At 46.5% G+C, this 14,973-nt stretch overlaps 2 protein-coding genes across 6 annotated transcripts in view; one reads left to right on the forward strand and one right to left on the reverse strand.

Annotated features, from left to right (window-relative positions):
- LOC101519884 (GTPase IMAP family member 5-like) overlaps nucleotides 1-3,885 on the forward strand; it is a 5,705-nt gene extending 1,820 nt beyond the window's left edge. For 2 of the 3 annotated variants that reach the window (XM_058681454.1, XM_058681455.1), the window contains 2 exons: nucleotides 1,836-1,869; nucleotides 2,415-3,885. In XM_058681454.1, the coding sequence (XP_058537437.1) occupies nucleotides 1,836-1,869; nucleotides 2,415-3,289 (909 nt within the window). In that variant the 3' untranslated portion in view covers nucleotides 3,290-3,885. Of the gene's footprint in view, nucleotides 1-1,776; nucleotides 1,870-2,376 lie in introns of those variants that run through there. The other variant, XM_058681456.1, reaches the window with a different exon arrangement.
- A 2,395-nt stretch (nucleotides 3,886-6,280) lies between these two features.
- LOC101520128 (GTPase IMAP family member 5-like) lies at nucleotides 6,281-14,973 on the reverse strand. 3 transcript variants are annotated; one of them, XM_058681450.1, is made up of 4 exons: nucleotides 14,687-14,829; nucleotides 10,828-10,898; nucleotides 8,980-9,028; nucleotides 6,281-7,355 (listed from the first exon to the last, which is right to left on the reverse strand). In XM_058681450.1, the coding sequence occupies exons 2-4, from the start codon at nucleotides 10,843-10,845 to the stop codon at nucleotides 6,490-6,492; spliced, it is 933 nt and encodes a 310-aa protein (XP_058537433.1). In that variant the 5' UTR covers nucleotides 10,846-10,898; nucleotides 14,687-14,829; the 3' UTR covers nucleotides 6,281-6,489. The 3 variants fall into 3 exon arrangements, with proteins under 3 accessions (XP_058537433.1, XP_058537436.1, XP_058537434.1); XM_058681453.1 differs by lacking the exons at nucleotides 10,828-10,898; nucleotides 14,687-14,829 and adding an exon at nucleotides 14,862-14,973; XM_058681451.1 differs by lacking the exon at nucleotides 10,828-10,898 and having other exon boundaries at nucleotides 6,282-7,355.

Below are 14,973 nucleotides of genomic sequence, written 5' to 3' on the forward strand. Positions count from 1 at the left end.
CACAAACAAGCTGATATCTAACAGATATCCACTCTGCTCTCCCTATGTAGTCAGTTTTCAAATACCCCCACCTCCCAGTACTCATCCTCAAAAAGAAACAGGCATGGGAGAGTGGTGTTCACATTGGTTTCTTCTCTTCGTCTCTTCTCTTCGTTAAGGGAGTTACTTTTGTTTGTCAGGCAGGTTCCTCAGCAGAAACAGAAAAAACAGAAATGCCAGGACAAGGTCATATGAGATTTATTTTAAGAAATTGGCTCATGGGATTATGGGGGCTGGAAAGTCCCAAATCTATAGCGTGGGCTGCTGGGAACTCAGGCAGGAGGTGACGCTGCAGTATTGTGGTGTAATTCCTTTGGCAGGAAATCTCAGGCCTTCAGCCTCTGGGTGATTACCCTTCAGAACGTGGTCTCGATGCTCACTGCACACTGTCAGGGCTATGCCCGGGTCTGTGTCGGTTTAAGTCACTGAGTCCCCCAGCTGAGTCAAACTGACATCGAGCACTGTCAGTCACACCCAGATTGAAAGGCCTGTCTTGGATTTCAGGAGGACAGAAGATACTCAGGGACTACTTTCCATCCAAAGGGCTAGAGCCAGTTGGGTCTGAAATGGGGTGTATTCTGGGGTAGACTGAAAACCAGATTAAGCTGGTTTCTAGGGGACCCAGCTGAATAATGGAGAGTCTGAGAGGCAACACATCCCTTGCTTCTTTCTTCTGGTGCAAAAATTATTCACAGAGTGAGTTGCTAAGAAATTATTGGGGAGCTGCATGGTAGAATCTGGGTTTTAATATTTAGTACTAAAAATGATTCCAAGTTTATTTAGCTATTGATTCTTCCAGCCAAGGTAATTATTGGCCAATTGCACACACTGGGGTGCTAAATAGCAGCTTATGTAGCACAATCCTAAAGAGCAAAAGGGAAATCCATTTGTTCCTAAAAGTGTATTTTTGGATTAGTTTGTCACAGGCCCTGAGAGTCCACAGTTAAAGACTCATTCTTTAGCATAACTCCTTAAACTTGTTAAGGAATATTGCACACAGCAAGGCCCTGATGAAGCTCTGGATGGGGTTGCAGGTACTTCCCAGAATTGGCACATGTGAAAGAAAATGAACAGGGTTGAAGACAGGTGCTCCTGAGGCAGTTGTGGTCCCAAATGGTGTTATCCAAAATGTGAGCTTCTTCCATTACATACCCAACTGCCAAAGCCTGGCAGACCAATTTTTCTTCTGTTTCCTGGATGTCTCTCCCTGCAGCTTGGACCTATGACAACCACCTGAGCCTGGGGGAATGTCTTGGTTTGCCTGGAACTTTCCTATGTTGGTACTGAAACTTACTTAGGGCTCCCCCTGTCCTGGGAAAAGTATTGCCATGGAAACATGGGGAGATTTTTTAAAAAGTTTCCTGTGGAGGGCTACATTGCCAGGCAAGCTGTTGTTTAAGTTCCAGCACTGAGACCCTAAAGGAAGGTAAGACCCCAAGAGGACCAGACATTGAATAGGAAATGGCCAGATGACCACAGTGGTTTTTTAGGGGTTGGGAGTGGCATGTTTTCATTGACCTATTTTCCTAGGAGCCAATGACAGTTCAGGGGAATACATGCATGTTCTTGCACATTGGGGGCTTTCTGTATTGTCTTCAACAGGCATCTTGGTCTAATGTTGAGAATATCTGTAGTCTGCAGGTATGGATTTTAGTCTCAGCTCATCCACTGATTCATTTGTGACTTCATCTGTCTTTTCTTCTTGCATCAGTTTTCTTATGTATAAAATGCAGTGTTTCTTGTCTGCTATCACATCCAATTCCACGTCAACAATCTCTCTGTGTTGTCCCCTCTAGAACGAAATGGAAGGAGAAGATGCCTCCCCCACAGGTAAGAAAGTGCATTGTGTAGGGGTCTTCACATAGGGCAAGGGGCACACTGGGGGGCAGCTTCCCTGGCTAGTAATGAAAGGCCCAAGACTGTATTCAGCTCTGGACAAATGGAGCTCAGGAGTTAGAACATGTTAGATGTTTTGCTGCTCTGTTCTTCTCAGAGAAGGCAAATTGTCCAGACTAGATCTTGTCATCTTGTAAAACAGGGATCAGGCTGAGATGAAAGAAGCGGAAAGTGTGGACTCAAAACACAATTGAGACACTGAATGTCCTGTGGAGTAAACAGAGAGAAGGTTCTAGGAAGGGTGGAACAACTCAATTCCATAATAGAAGAATCCCAGGACTCTGCTTAGCAGGATAATTTATTCCACAAACCCTGTCCCAATTTCCTAGATTGCCTACACGTGGGTGTCAGGCGATGGGAGCAGAGGGACTGATACTCAAGTAGGTCAGGCTGCTGGTCCCTCTGGGTCCTTTTTCTTCTTATCTGCTGTTCTCTCCAAAGGCACATGGGATTCATTGGCTTACCCTGGGTCCCCACAGGCAGAGAAGACAGCTGCACATCTGGGTCATCACCGTTGAGGATCATCCTGGTGGGCAAAACAGGCAGTGGGAAGAGCGCCACGGGGAACAGCATCCTCTGCCAGCCAGTCTTCAAGTCCAAGCCGGACGTCCAGCCCGTGACCAAGAAATGCCAGCGGGAAGCAGGCACATGGAATGGGAGGAGCATCCTGGTGGTGGATACGCCACCCATCTTTGAGGCAAAGACCCAGACCCAGGATGCATACCAGCACATCGGGGACTGCTACCTGCTCTCTGCCCCGGGGCCCCACGTGTTGCTGCTGGTGACCCAGCTGGGGCGCTTCACGGACCAGGACGCCATGGCAGTGAAGAGGCTGAAGCAGGTGTTTGGGATGCAGGCCCTGAGGCACACGGTCATCCTCTTCACCCACAAGGAAGACTTGGAGGGCCAGTCCCTGGAGGATTATGTGACCAACACGGACAACGGGGCCCTCCAGGACCTGGTCCTGCAGTGTGGGAGGAGAGTCTGTGGCTTCAACAACCGGGCGTCTGGGGAGGAACAGCAGGCGCAGCTGGCGCAGCTCATGGCTGTGATCACGCAGCTGGAGCAGGAGCTCAAGGGCTCCTTCCTCAGCAACGACCTCTTCCAGGCTCTGGTGGTGCGGCAAGGTGGGAAAGGCGTCTACCAGGGAGGCTACAGGAGGTTCCTGGCCAATGTGAAGCAGCAGGTGGAGAAGCAGAAGCAAGAGCTGAAAGAGCATGAGAGCAACTGTGCTTTGAAAGCTCTTCTCAGACTCAAGCGCTGGGTGACTTCACGCTGTGAGCTCTGGCTTACTTTTCTCTTGTGGATCTTTTTTTTCCTACTAATTTTCTTGATTATATTTCACTATGTTTAGTTCTTGGTACTGTAGTGACATTTTCTAAAATCTTACCCAGTGAATCTACTGTTTCCACACCCCGACTGATTCTGCACCACTTCTGCTTGCCCTTCACCCTTACAGCATCTGCTTTGTTCAGATTTCTGCTGTAGGTCTACATACTTTCCACTGTCTTTGCCGGTACTGCTTCCGAAACGGCCTTGAGACTCCATGTTAACCAATGAGAAGTGATTATACGTGCAGTTCATGGCTATGAAGATTTCTTTCTGTCCTAGAGGAGACCCATTGAAAGAGACAGAGTGCATTCATTTTCTGGGAATTTATGGATCTGAGATGCATTGCATTTTAGCGTTCACTTTGCCACCCACCAAGATGGAAAGCTTACTTGAAAGCAAATCAGAAATAAAATGAATCTTAGCTCCTGAATCATCAGCCCCAGAGCTTACTTTATCTTTGGCTTTCCAATGATATCAGCCAAGCTGCTTGAGCTTCACTTGCATTTGAGCTAGTGAAGAGTTCTTCAGATCACTTTTCATTCTTTAAATCTATTAGGGCTTCCATGATCTGATACTTCTTTTGAGAAAAGCATCCAAAATAAACGAACAAGTTGGTCATTTCTCGTTGTGAAATTTGTAAGAAATATTCTCTACCACTAAAATGTCTGCTGCTTTGGTAGTTACTTGTAGAACTCAGAGTAAAGCCAAAAGCTAAGGTTGGGTTATTTCGATGAATGGGGGACTAGGAGAGAACAGAGGAAGTGTGAGTCCCTCCAGGCAGGGCTTTCTCTGTGCTTGATTCACCTTGTGAAAGGTCCCTCAAGAAAAACAGAGTTCACATTTGAATCCTCACATTTGTAAATGTCCTTGGGGTCACCTATTCTAATCTCTATTTCCTGGGGAACCAGTGAGTGGGGACATCAGCAGGGGATCGGGTAGTACTGTTCATGGTGAAAGTGACTCCTATGTGGTGGATGACGCCTGGACTCAGAGAAGTGGGGATGAGCACCCACATGCCTGAGGTAAGGGCGTTCTGTGAAGGGAGGGTGGGAACACCCATTGTTTGCTGGGCAGATCAGCACCGGCACATCCTCTGTTCAAGCTAGTGCTCCTCTGAGGGGGCCACTGGAGTGAAAGAAGCCATCCTTGCCCTTCCCCCATATGACGGTCAGTGGCCACCATGCTCAGCTTCTTTTTTATTTTCTCCCACAGCCAGCCCCTCCTGTTTGTCCTCATAGTTGCAGAGACAGTGCAGGTGCTAGTTTCCAATCTATGGAATTTTTCCTCTGAATGTTACTCCTTTCCTCAGGCTTATATAATTCAGCCACCACAGTGCTTCCGCACTGTCTTTCTATGTAGATCAAACTGCTCAAAGGGCTCCAGTGACTCTCTGACACTTAGGAGGCAATCACTGAACCCCTGAAAGTGTGACAGGGGCACTGCCTCTGCCAGGCCCCTCCCTCCTCACACCTGCTCATTCCCATCTCCTTTCCATGAACCGGAGGGGTAGGCACACTCGTCAGCTGAAGCATCACCCTGTCCAGGAGTGGGCTGCTCTATTTTCTGCTGACATCAGTTCCATAAGAGAAACCTTCCCTCACACCTCATCTTTTTAGGCCTTCATCCCTAAGTTGTGGAGGAGAAACTTGGCATCTATCTCACATTCCTGGTGCTGCCAAGGACACTGACACCCAATGCTCATATTCAAAATGCTTGGGGAGCTGAGCTGAAAGAAGTCAGGAAACTGGCAGACCAAGTTTCTTAGAACAGTTTGGGAACACTGCCCTGAGCAGGTGCTCCTGGGCTTGAGAACTCAGAGCTCCTTAGGGTTCCCATGGTTGCAGAGCTGACCCATATGCTCCCCTGTCTGTGGATTCTCAGTGCCTGCAGGGATGACCCATATACCCCCTATCCGTGTTTGGAAGGAGCTCCTCACTGGGTGCAGATGTCAGAGCCACAGAGCCCAAGCCAGAAGCCTCCTCACCAACGGCGGGGCTGCACAATGGCAGGATGCTGAATCACAGTTCACTGACCAAGACAACCCCAGACTAGCCACTGACCCATCTGGTGCTAGCTTATCCAGGATGGCTGAGTCTCCCTTCCAGGGAACAGAGGTGTAGAGAACGAGGAAGGTGCTGTTAAAAATGACAAGATGCAGCACAATGGCCCCTGCGACACTGTTCATCTAGCTCCCTGCTTCTTCTGAAACCTTATACCTGCTCCTCTTCCACCCCACACCTGCTTTATTTACTGCCACTGAAAACCAGAACCCTACCTGTCCCTCTGTCCCTCAGAGTTCCTTGGACGTCCCAGGTGACGACCTGGGGTTACTGAACTGGGGGTCAAGATACTGCATTGCAGTGTAGTCTGATTGGCAATGGGAGCTGTGCTATTAGATGGCCCTCAGTCTCTCAGTCCAGGTAGCTCAGGAGGGCTTTTACATTTCTAAGTGGTCAACAAAATTAGAGAAAGAATCACACTTCATCCTCACATGCAAAAATTATAAGGCATTTGAAATTTACTTGTCTTTAGGTTTTATGAGGCAGTTCATGTTTTTTGTTTTTTAATTAAAGATTTATTTATTTTACACAAAAGTGAGAGAGAGAGAGAGAGAGAGAGAGAGAGAGAGAGAGAGAGAGAGAGAGAGAGAGAGAGATGAGAGCTGGGCTGATCTGAAACCAGGAGCCAGGAGCTTCTTTCAGGTTTCCCATATAAGTGCAGGTTCCCGAAGTCATTGGGCCATCCTCCGCTGCTTTCCCAGGTCATAAGCAGGGAGCAGGATCAGAAGTGAAACAGCAGGTACTAGAACTAGCATCTCTATGGATACACCACTGTGCTGGCCCCTGTTCATGTTTTCCAAATGATGTATCTTCCTCAGTGACATGTGCATTGTCGAAAGCAGGTCCCAGGGACGAGACACTCTCAAACCATCACAGTCCAGCACTTTTCTGCTTGAATTCCCTGCAAGTTCCGTGGCTGAGGCTGCCAGTCTACTATTCACCATTAGCATTAAAAAAGAAAAAACAAAAATGATGTATTTTTCTTCAGATTTTATTGACCAAAAAGCACTTGAAAGAAATCAGATGACATGTCTGATGCCAGGAAGAACCAGTGGAGATGAAACTGGGTGACAAGCAAACACACCAAGATGGAGATTGTTATCCGGGACAAACAGCAGTGAGGGCACTAAGTGCCTGAAAACGCTTAGCACCCACAAGGAACTCATCTCTTCACTAAAATGGCAATGAAAATCACAACACATATAATGAGGAAGGCACACAAAATAAGGTGAGACCTTGCCCAGTGCTTGAGTCTGAGAAGAGCTTTCAAAGCACAGTTGCTCTCATGCTCTTTCAGCTCTTGCTTCTGCTTCTCCACCTGCTGCTTCACATTGGCCAGGAACCTCCTGTAGCCTCCCTGGTAGACGCCTTTCCCACCTTGCCGCACCACCAGAGCCTGGAAGAGGTCGTTGCTGAGGAAGGAGCCCTTGAGCTCCTGCTCCAGCTGCGTGATCACAGCCATGAGCTGCGCCAGCTGCGCCTGCTGTTCCTCCCCAGACGCCCGGTTGTTGAAGCCACAGACTCTCCTCCCACACTGCAGGACCAGGTCCTGGAGGGCCCCGTTGTCCGTGTTGGTCACATAATCCTCCAGGGACTGGCCCTCCAAGTCTTCCTTGTGGGTGAAGAGGAGGACCGTGTGCCTCAGGGCCTGCATCCCAAACACCTGCTTCAGCCTCTTCACTGCCATGGCGTCCTGGTCCGTGAAGCGCCCCAGCTGGGTCACCAGCAGCAACACGTGGGGCCCCGGGGCAGAGAGCAGGTAGCAGTCCCCGATGTGCTGGTATGCATCCTGGGTCTGGGCCTTTGCCTCAAATATGGGGGGCGTATCCACCACCAGGATGCTCCTCCCATTCCATGTGCCTGCTTCCCGCTGGCATTTCTTAGTCACGGGCTGGACGTCTGGCTTGGACTTGAAGACTGGCTGGCAGAGGATGCTGTTTCCCGTGGCGCTCTTCCCACTGCCTGTTTTGCCCACCAGGATGATCCTCAATGAGGTGGACGTTTCAGTCCAGTTATCTTCCACTACGCCTATGAAAAAGAAGGTTTTGTTTCTTATAAGTTATTGATTAAGACTTCGGGGTCACAGATCAGGATAGCTATTCCACAGAAGGCATGGACTTCCTCCCCAGAAACAGCAGCACACTTAATGGTGTCCAAAGTGTATGTACAACTTGAGATGGCTCTTGGATTTTAGGAAGCATCTTTGGGAAGCCCAGGGTTATACCTGTGACTGGAGGGTCAAAACTGCAAAGGTTAGGAGATGACCCAAGCACTTCACCTGGATCATGGCAGCTACAGTTTTTATGAGAGAAAACTATTTTCTGTGCTTTTCTCTGAATGTCCTTTTAGCCAGTTCCACACAGAATTGTTAAGTTAACAAATGAGATTTGAAGGAGGCAGGGTATGAGCAGTCCCAGATGAGAAACTGTCTTTTCCTACAGAATGTCATGCACACATGCATAGAGGAACCCAACCCATTTATTTAAAGCTTCAGGGTGAGGGAAATCTCTGCCTTAGCTAGAGCCCTAGTGTGAGCCGGGCCAAAGCCAGCTGGATCTGTGTTTTGGATGGGGAGTGAGGATGACCGCAGTCAGTGTGAACAGGCAGTTTGGGATTGATTTAAGGCTATGTTGCCGAGGAAAGCAGATGAGTAGGCTACCAGATGCGTGTGTGTTGGAAAAAACATGTTTGAATGAAGCACAGAAAATCATGCCTAGAGTGGTGTTGGAAAGGGTGACATGGAGTCAGAGCTAAAGTCTTCAGGCATGGAGGCAGTAAGAACCTGGCACTCTCTAGAATTCTTAGGAGCTCAAGTGTTTTTAAGTTCTCAAAATATAGGGTGTTGAACTCTGCCATTGTCCATACCTTCAATGTCAAGCTACACTTAAATAGCAGAATGATGGACTTATGACTGTTTATGAAGGACTATATTATTGTAATAATATAGGGAAAATCAGTGTGGGTAGGAGGGATTTGGCGAAGGAAGATGGGAAATCCCAGAGCCAGTGAACTGTATCATAAAATAAGAAAATCAATTAAAAATATTATGTGTTTTGTGCCTTCTATTCTCCACTGGTCCTTCCTGTTCTTAAGTATTTTGAAATGTTTTATAGCAAACTCAGTTGTTAAATCTCTAAGGGGAAGTTTAATGTTCTTTTTTTATTATTCATTAATTGTATTATGTGACACAGTTTCATAGGTACTGGGATTCTCCCCACCCCTTGTGTCTTTTTCCTAGTTTATTTTTTTATGTTTTAATTTTTAAAAGCTGAAAATAGGCAAAGAAAGAGAAACCATGTAGTCTATTTGATTCCAGACCCTCCAATCTTGAGTTTCATTTCATTTCTATATTTCTCATAGAAGGAGTGCAGGGAAGAGCATCAGGTGTGTGCACGCACCTCTGTATGTGTGTGTGTGTGTGTGTGTGTGTGAGAGAGAGAGAGAGAGAGAGAGAGAGAGAGAGAGAGAGAAAGAATGAGCTGATGAGTGAGGGAGTGAACTACATGCTACATGCGCAGGGAAGTAAGGGAAAATGATAATTTATCCTCTTTAATTTAGAATTATGGTCTATATCATTGTATTTGAGGTGTGGGGCAGGGAGGGAAGACAGTTATTGTCTCCAAATGTTAGAAGCTCTTGAGGACTCTCTTACCTTCAGCCATAGCTCCATAATGGCCTTTCTGAAATCCTTCCATTCTCTTCTGGAAAAAAAAATAGGAAAAGAATAAGAAGCCAATGTATGTGGGAACTGGTGGAGCCTTGGAACACCTGAAGTTAGATACTGAAGAACAATGATCCTAGTTGAGCAACTTCCACTGCGAACTTTCCAGCTCCTATTTTAGGCATACTAGGTGATGCGAGGCTACGCTGGCTATGCTAACACAATGTGCTATTGCTCCATTTTTTATCAGCTTGCATGAAAGCAGGAAATGTTTTGAGGCAAATCAGTTGATTATCTTCCCATATCTGAAAGACAGGAAATGAAGGAAGCATTCCTCTGTGGAATTAAGGGTGGGACAGTCTTCCTCACTCCTTTGGATCAGGGTGGAACTTGCCAGGATCAGAAAAAAAAAGCCTTGTGGTAAATTACATTGGTTTGTTTGGAAAATTAGAATTTCCCAGTCTCAGTAACTTTTGTGTTAGATGTGTATTCCTTTGACAAAGGGGAACACACAATGTAATTGGAGGGGGAGAATGAGGACAAGGGCTGATGTTGAAAGAAGCAGCAGAAGAGGCTGGAATGTGGCCACTCTCCCACCCTGAGCAGTGGTGGAGAATGAGGCAACACACAGGGCAAACTCCACATAAACTCATATCCTTCCCTGGGCTCAAAGATCCTAATATCCCAATAAAGATCTTTTAGTTTGCTAACAGAGTTGTGCAGACATCGGTAGGGTACTGGCATAAACATGTCACTCGAAGGAGGCACACTACTGTACTTGGTGTTGGAAAGGTGAGTTGGGGAAGGCACAGGGTACAGCAATGAAGACATGACTTTGGATGCTGCCCTCCCATTATAGAGCGCCTGTCCTGGCTCCACTCAGCATTCCAGCCTTCTGCTGGATGTGCACCTGGGATGGAGCAGATAGTGGCTTAAAGATTTGGGCCTCTGTCACTCAGGTGGGAGGCTGTGCTGAGCTCTGAGCTCCTGGACTTAAATGGGCACAGCCCTGGATGTTGTGAGGATGAGAGATCTCTCCCTACGTCCCACTGTCATTTTTTTTAAAAAAGTAAATGCGTAAGAAGAATGATGAGAATGTGATACATAGCGATCATTAAGATGAACTCCTACACTGTGCTTTCCTTATTCCTCTATACAGATGCTGTGGTTATGAAACAAACTTTTTACACAGATAAATTCATAGAAAAATATAGCCAATACCATCTGCCATAGCAAATATAGGCATTTTAAACATTCCTACTGCAGCATTCTGTTTGGTGAATGAATTAAAATGTCACCCAAATAGGTTGCATTTTCCTACTTTTTCTAATCATTTTCATTCTATTCCTTCCACTGCCCTTTAAGGCATTCAAATTTTTACAACCACTTTTCTTGTGTATTTATTTAATTTTTCTGCATACATGTGTATCTATGTACAGCATGTGACACTGTTTTTGTACTTTAAAATTTACCTAAGTGAAATTATTTGCACAATATTTTATCTGAATTACTAACAGACATGTAAAATTCTCTGAAATATTTGATTGCGACCTACTGCAAACAGTACCACTTCTATTTCTCATTGTGCACCTGTGCACATATATACCCCAAAGATATATGACCAGCTGTTGACAAATATGACTCAAAGAAGACTGTGCTAGCTCATGTTTGTATAATTCATATATGGGAATTTCCTCAAAATTTCCTTCACAGGCTCTTGATGATAGTAACACTTCCAATTTTTAGTCACTGTTACGAACATAAAGGAGGATGTCTTAATTTGATATAAACTTGTTCTATATTGATTACCAATGAATTCAAAACACTTTCTTAGCTTACTTTCTGTTTAGGTTGCATCTGTTGCTCCTAGATTTTGTACATTTTCTTGCATACAGTGAGTTTTTTTGGTCCTGTTTAAGCAAAATCATCCATTTTCACATTATCACAATGCATTGAGACAGTCCCTTCCTTCCACTCCCCTCTCGTCACTTCCTTTCTCTCCTCTCACATTCTCCCCACTCTTCCTCTTCTTTCTCCTCTCCTCTTATCTCCTTCTCATTCTCTCACTTCTGCTTCCTCTCTCCTTGCCTTCTATGGCAGAGGAAAACATTCTCATCCCATCTCCCATATACATTCTCATCTCTGATAAATTCTATCTCAGCTGTTCCTAAAACTCCTCAAATCCTCAGGCATCTTTTCCATTTTAATTGGCAGTTTCTGAGGTTTGGAGTCAACATATTGGTATGGTAAAGACAATGGCCGCAGTGGTGATGTTGGAAATGAACTTCATTATCCTCTGTGCAGTCATTTATGATTTCTACTTTTTATCAGTTCTTTCCTTTTTTATTAATTATTTTGCATTATGTGACAGTTTCATAGGCTCTGGGATTCCCCCCCACACTCCTCCCCATGCCCCTCCCCCACGGTGGACCCCCTCCACCCCGTTGCAGCATTACAGTTCAAGATTCTTCCCTTGCAAACAGATGCTAAGCACATAGTCCAGCTGCTCATTGTCCAGATGGAATGTACAGCTTCTTGGGGAGACTATTTAGCTGCGATCAACCCTAGTGGTTTTAATATTTCTCTAGTTATGAATCACTGCCAGTCTCGCCACTCCCAGTTCGATGAGGTCGTTGCAGAGTTCACTGGTTGACACTGTCCATCATAGAGTCTTCATTCGCCCGGTTTTCGCTGCCAACATATGGTTGATTGACCCGTTCTGTCCTCTGTCTTTTCTTGGCTAGGGTTCTGAGTCCAGCTGGTCATCGCCACAATCAGCTTGTAGGTGCAATTCCTGGGCTGGTTTGTTTTCGGACTGGAGTTGCTCTGGAACCAGTGGGTGTTGCAGACTAGGTTGGTTCTGCCTAGCACGTACTCGGCACTTGTGTCAACCAGTGGGGGCTGCAGCCTAGTCGGGGCGACCCACAATAACCCCCACTAGGCCCGCCCCCTATCCTGGTTTGCCTGTGTGTATAGCAGACTAGTCCAGTCTGTCCCACATCCCATTTAGCTCTTGTATTTGTCCCTGGTTTTAAAGCTTAGTTTTAACTAACCAGCTCGGGCATCCAGCCCCCACAGATGTTGTTGAGTTCCTCTCTGTTCTGCCACCCCAGCCCCCTTCCAAGTTATCATGTCCTCCCGTGGGAGCAGTGACCCAGGAGGGGGGAACCCATTGTTTCCCTCCTGGGTCGTTCATATCAGTTCTTTCAATTGCTCTCCTCAATCCCCAGTGATGCAATCATTTCAAACAATCATAATTAAACTTTCTATTAAAATAGTAGGAAAGTGAGCAGAAAGTAAGCTGCCCAATGTCACACATTTGCCATGGAGGTAAAAATTCTCAAATATCTCCTTTAAACACGTTATTTTAAATAGGCAGATACATCTCTGGAATACTGAATACAGCACTTCCTTCCATGGTCAGGATGCAGGCTGTTGCTGATGAATCAGAAACCTGGCTTAAAACTTACACAGAGAATTGTATTGCAAAATCCTTAAAAAAGACTATTCACAGATAAAACTGCTGGGGAAGGGTGGGAGCCACTATGAATGAATATATTTCAGCAAAAGAAATTTGGATATTTTAAACTCTCTTCTCCATATGACCAGAACGAAGCTACGTGGCTGTCACAAAAACCAGCCAGGGTCACGTGTACATTAGTTAGGTGCAGAAAGCAGTTCTCCTGAATCCCCTTTTGAATGGGTCAGGCTGCAAGGGGAGACCAAAGGCCCATGGAGGAATAAATGGGGATTTTCCTTTTTTTTTTTTTTAAGATTTTCTTGAAAAGAATAATGGACACACACACACATACAAACACACACATACACAAACACATGGGGGGGGAAGAGAGAGAGAGAGAGAGAGAGAGAGAGAGAGAGAGAGAGAGAGAGAGAGAGAGAGAGAGAGAGAATATGAATCTTCCATGCACTGGTTCACTCCCCAAATGACTCCAACAACTAGGACTGGCCTAGGCCAAAGCCAGGAGCCCAGAACCTCATCAGGATCTCCTGCTTAGGGACACAGAGGCTCGAGTACCTGGAGCATCTTTCGTTACTTTCCCAGGTGCATTAGAAGGGAGCTGGGTCATAAGAGCAATGGTCAGGACTCAAATTGGTGCTAAAAAATTTGGACAGCTGGAATCACAGTGGCAGGTCAGTCTTTTGCACCAAAATGTTGGCCTGAGAAACAGACTGTTTAGCAGATATTAACAAATCATCAAGTGTCCAGAGATGAATCAGAAAAGATCTAATCAGATGCTAAAATGGGTCACAGAAAAGATATTAAAATGACTTGAAAGCACACTCCAGATCTGAAGGAATTGAACACGTGTTGACTTGCAGAACAGATGAAAGTAGGGAACTGAGAATGGAGGCAGGTTCCTCTCCAGAGGGAAAATTCCACTCAACAGGGCCCAGGGTCATAGGGGATTTGGCAGGAGGTGTGCAAGCGAGATAGTGCAAACCCAGACAGGGACAGTAGGAGGGTCCAGTTGAAGAAGGAGGTTGAAGGAAATGAGCATTAAGTACATCCTGGCTTAACAATTGTGTGAACTTAATGTTATCCTGATGATACTGTATTTTAATCACAAGAAGAGTTGAGTCTCTCATGCTGCTTTTGGAACAGTGAAATGACTAGCTTTCTTCTTTGTTGATAGGTATCTATCACAGCCTGCCCCAGTACCTCTATTTCCAGGAATTCAGACCACATTTTCTTAAGAATTCCACCGCAGAGTGGGGTGACTTGGGCTCACAGTAGCCTGCTAAATGACATATGGACAATAACATGAGCAAGTAGAAGAAAGGCGCTCCCAGGCTCCAACATAAGATCTAATGAGGGGCAATGCTAACCACCCTGATTTGATCAGTACATGTTGTAGTGAAATGTCACACTGCAGCCTATAAATGTGTAGAAGTCTTGTTAATAAAAAAAATTGGAAAAAGTCCATATTTAGGGGTTCAGTTACTGTAATGCAATAACAAGTTCTTGCTATAAGGCTTGCCTAACAAAGGCATCATTTGCATATGCTCTGAGCAGGTGTAACACCCTAGAGCATGTCATAGAAAGAAGGGGGATAGTGGGGGACAGCATTGGGGTTGGTTTATAAGAAGGCCAAGGGAGGACAAAGGAATCTTGTATGGAACTCGAGGCTCATGAGGATGAGAAAATAGAGATCTCCACCCTCTCTGTGGAGCCCTAAGAATCCATGTCCCACCCCCAAGCCTCGGCCTCTCTGGGTCGAGGTGCTTGGGTCAGGGTGGAGGATTCTGAGACATTCAGGGGGAAAAAATGGGGAAGAATCCCCTGGCCCTGCTTGTAGAGCTCGGGAAGGCCAATGGTCCTCTGGGAGTTTCAGTTTTCTCCTCTGTCAAACGGGGCGAAAGGATTCATCTAGTTTTACTCGTTTTCATCTAGTTTTGTGAAGCTCCTCCCAACAAAGTAAGAAGAAGGAGATGGGCAAGTTCCTCCACCCAGTCCCCTCTGCTAACGGAGAAATGGGGCAGCTGTGAATGCAGGGCGAGGGATTTCACCGCTGCTAGCACATTGAATAGGGCCGTACACCTGCGTGTCCCAGCCGCTGGAATACTGTTCTGGGTTACCGACGCGGCACTCCGGAAACAGTCCAAGAGCATTAGCAGCCCCAATGGCATTGATCCTTCCCACCCGCAAAGTCGCAATGAACACACCAGGGCTCCTTACCGGCAGCGGCATCAGGTCTGTCCTGCGGTCAGGGGCGCTCAGGGAGGCGAAGGGGAACAGAGGTGGCCGCCAGGTCCCAGTGGGGCGGGGACGGTGCTGAGCAGGGCAGCTCAGGAGAGGCCACAAAGCAGCAGAAAGGAAGGGTGACGGAGGGTGCTCAGCCACCCCCGCTCACCCCTCACTGCAGCCTGGGAGCCAGAGGGCTGGCTGGGCACCCACTGGAGCAGGACCCCTGCAAGCAGCGGAGCGCACGGGTTGAGCTGCCTCCTGGACCGATAGCTTCCTGT

The sequence above is a fragment of the Ochotona princeps genome, chromosome 25, assembly GCF_030435755.1.
Source record: "Ochotona princeps isolate mOchPri1 chromosome 25, mOchPri1.hap1, whole genome shotgun sequence".
Classification (NCBI taxonomy): domain Eukaryota; kingdom Metazoa; phylum Chordata; class Mammalia; order Lagomorpha; family Ochotonidae; genus Ochotona; species Ochotona princeps.